Genomic DNA, 1,932 nt, shown 5'->3' with positions numbered 1-1,932 from the left:
CCTCCCCAGCCCCCAGTCCCGGCCCTTCGTTATGGTGCACGTCGCGATCCGCCCCGGCCGCCTCTTGAAGGGCGTCTAGGCCAGTGACTGAAAGCCGAGGGGCGCTCCCTGCAGCAGGCGCAGGTAACTGGCAGCCGTGCGGCACAAGGGGAAGCTGCTGGTAAAGATTTGGGTTTGCTCAGTGCCATCTATCCCCTTAATAGTGACCGTGTCTTTTAAAGATCGGCTCTCTGCAATTTCGAGAGCAAAGCTGTTTCCTCAGACGGTCCGTAGCAGCAGCAAAGCCAGTCAGCGCAGGGCAACAGTGCTTAACTTTTATGTAAAAAATAGTTTCCTGACAGTTCACAAACACAACATAAAGCCCAAGCTCAGCATCATCAAATGAGGCTAGAAGATTTTAGTACAGTGTCTTTAAAAGACGTTTAGATGTTGAGCTTAGTGATATGGTTTAGTGGAGGACTTGTTAGTGTTAGGTCAGAGGTTGGACTCGATGATCTTGAGGTCTCTTCCAACCTAGACAATTCTGTGTTTCTGTGTGCAGGGGGGAGCTCCCCCCACCTTCCCTTGCCAGGGTGCCCTTTCCAAAACTCCATTTTTGTAATAGCTCCACTTCCTTCTCTCTTCCCAATCATGCAATAGCTTACATGTATAAGTGAAAAGCTATTATCTTTTCCTAAGCCACATTACTTATCTACCGCTTTTTTTTCCCCCCCCCTACAGAAATAAGGTAGTCTTGAACAATTTATTAAACAAAGTAATTGCTGTCGTTATGAGATGCTTCCAACTGCAAACAGAATAAGTGTACCTCTACTTCCTACACCAGCTCTGAGAACAGTACAAGACAGGACATCTGTGAGGGTCCAGCTGCACCTATACAACAAAAGAAAGCATTAACAAAATATCTCCTTCTGCTGCCCACAGAATACTGCTCATCACTACCTTAAGTACAGAAAGAAATGGATTCATCCAAATACTGAATTGACTTCTAAGAATCTAATGAGAAAAAAAATCAGGAAACGTACAGAGTTTTAGAAACATAAGTTTATTGAAAAAATAAAACCATACAAAAGTCTTTGTAAACAGTACAGAAGCTGACAGGAATAACCTAACTTGGAGAGCCATGTGGAAACTGATGAGGCATGCTGTGATGGAGCACTTTGGAAGAAGAGCTTTTGCCTACTTATGCCCCTCACCTTATCCATGCAAGCCAGCACCAGTTTTGTCCCACCACTGATCTGGCAGGGGACCTTGCAGTGAATGCCGTGCTCTGAACTTTTCTCTTACCTCAGAACTCATGCTTTGAACTAATCATCCTGCCATGGTTCACCTGCTACAGCAGGCCACTGACTCATCTCCCACTGAGGCCTTTGGTTGTACACCGGTCCTGTTACCTCAGGCCATCCCTTGTGGTGGATCTGACTGTTGAATGCAATGGCTGTCTCTCAGGATACTCACAGTCCAGAGACATTAGTGCGAAGGTGTGGTTCAGAGATCGATCCAACTTCTGGGTCTCTGCCTCCAGAACAGCAGCATTGGGCTCCCTGACCACAGCTGCCAAGGAATAAGACAGCTCTTGGTGAAGGTCTGACAGCTCCTGGCTGGTCTTTGCACAACACTCAATATAGTCCTGCTTGTATTTTCGTTCTTGTGCCAACTGCTGCTGCAGAAGGGTAACCTGAAAGAGGCAAAAGGCTGATCTCAGAGAAGCCCAGGCTGTTAGGACCCTCCTTGGCTCCTCAGTACCAGCTGTCAGTGCAGAAGCATCCTCCGGCCCTGACCAACAATTTGTCACTGGTGAATGGGGTTCCAAATTCACCCTGAACAGAGCGTAGATGATCAACAATTCCAGTTTATTTCTGTCACACCATATACATATACAAAACCGGTATCTTTCATTCTTTCACACTTGCTAAAATAAAAGAGATTCCTACA

At 46.4% G+C, this 1,932-nt stretch overlaps 1 protein-coding gene across 2 annotated transcripts in view; it reads right to left on the bottom strand.

Annotated features, from left to right (window-relative positions):
- Positions 1-1,075: 1,075 nt before the first annotated feature.
- The window catches only part of CEP250 (centrosomal protein 250), a 32,434-nt gene continuing 31,577 nt past the window's right edge, over positions 1,076-1,932 (bottom strand). The window contains exon 31 of one of the 2 annotated variants that reach the window (XM_027473011.3): positions 1,076-1,675. In XM_027473011.3, the coding sequence (XP_027328812.2) occupies positions 1,388-1,675 (288 nt within the window). In that variant the 3' untranslated portion in view covers positions 1,076-1,387. The remainder of the gene's footprint in view (positions 1,676-1,932) is intronic. The other variant, XR_011804429.1, reaches the window with a different exon arrangement.

Source organism: Anas platyrhynchos, chromosome 21, assembly GCF_047663525.1.
Source record: "Anas platyrhynchos isolate ZD024472 breed Pekin duck chromosome 21, IASCAAS_PekinDuck_T2T, whole genome shotgun sequence".
NCBI lineage: Eukaryota > Metazoa > Chordata > Aves > Anseriformes > Anatidae > Anas > Anas platyrhynchos.
Note: the sequence above shows the minus strand (reverse complement) of the source record. Positions and strands in the feature narration are given on the sequence as shown.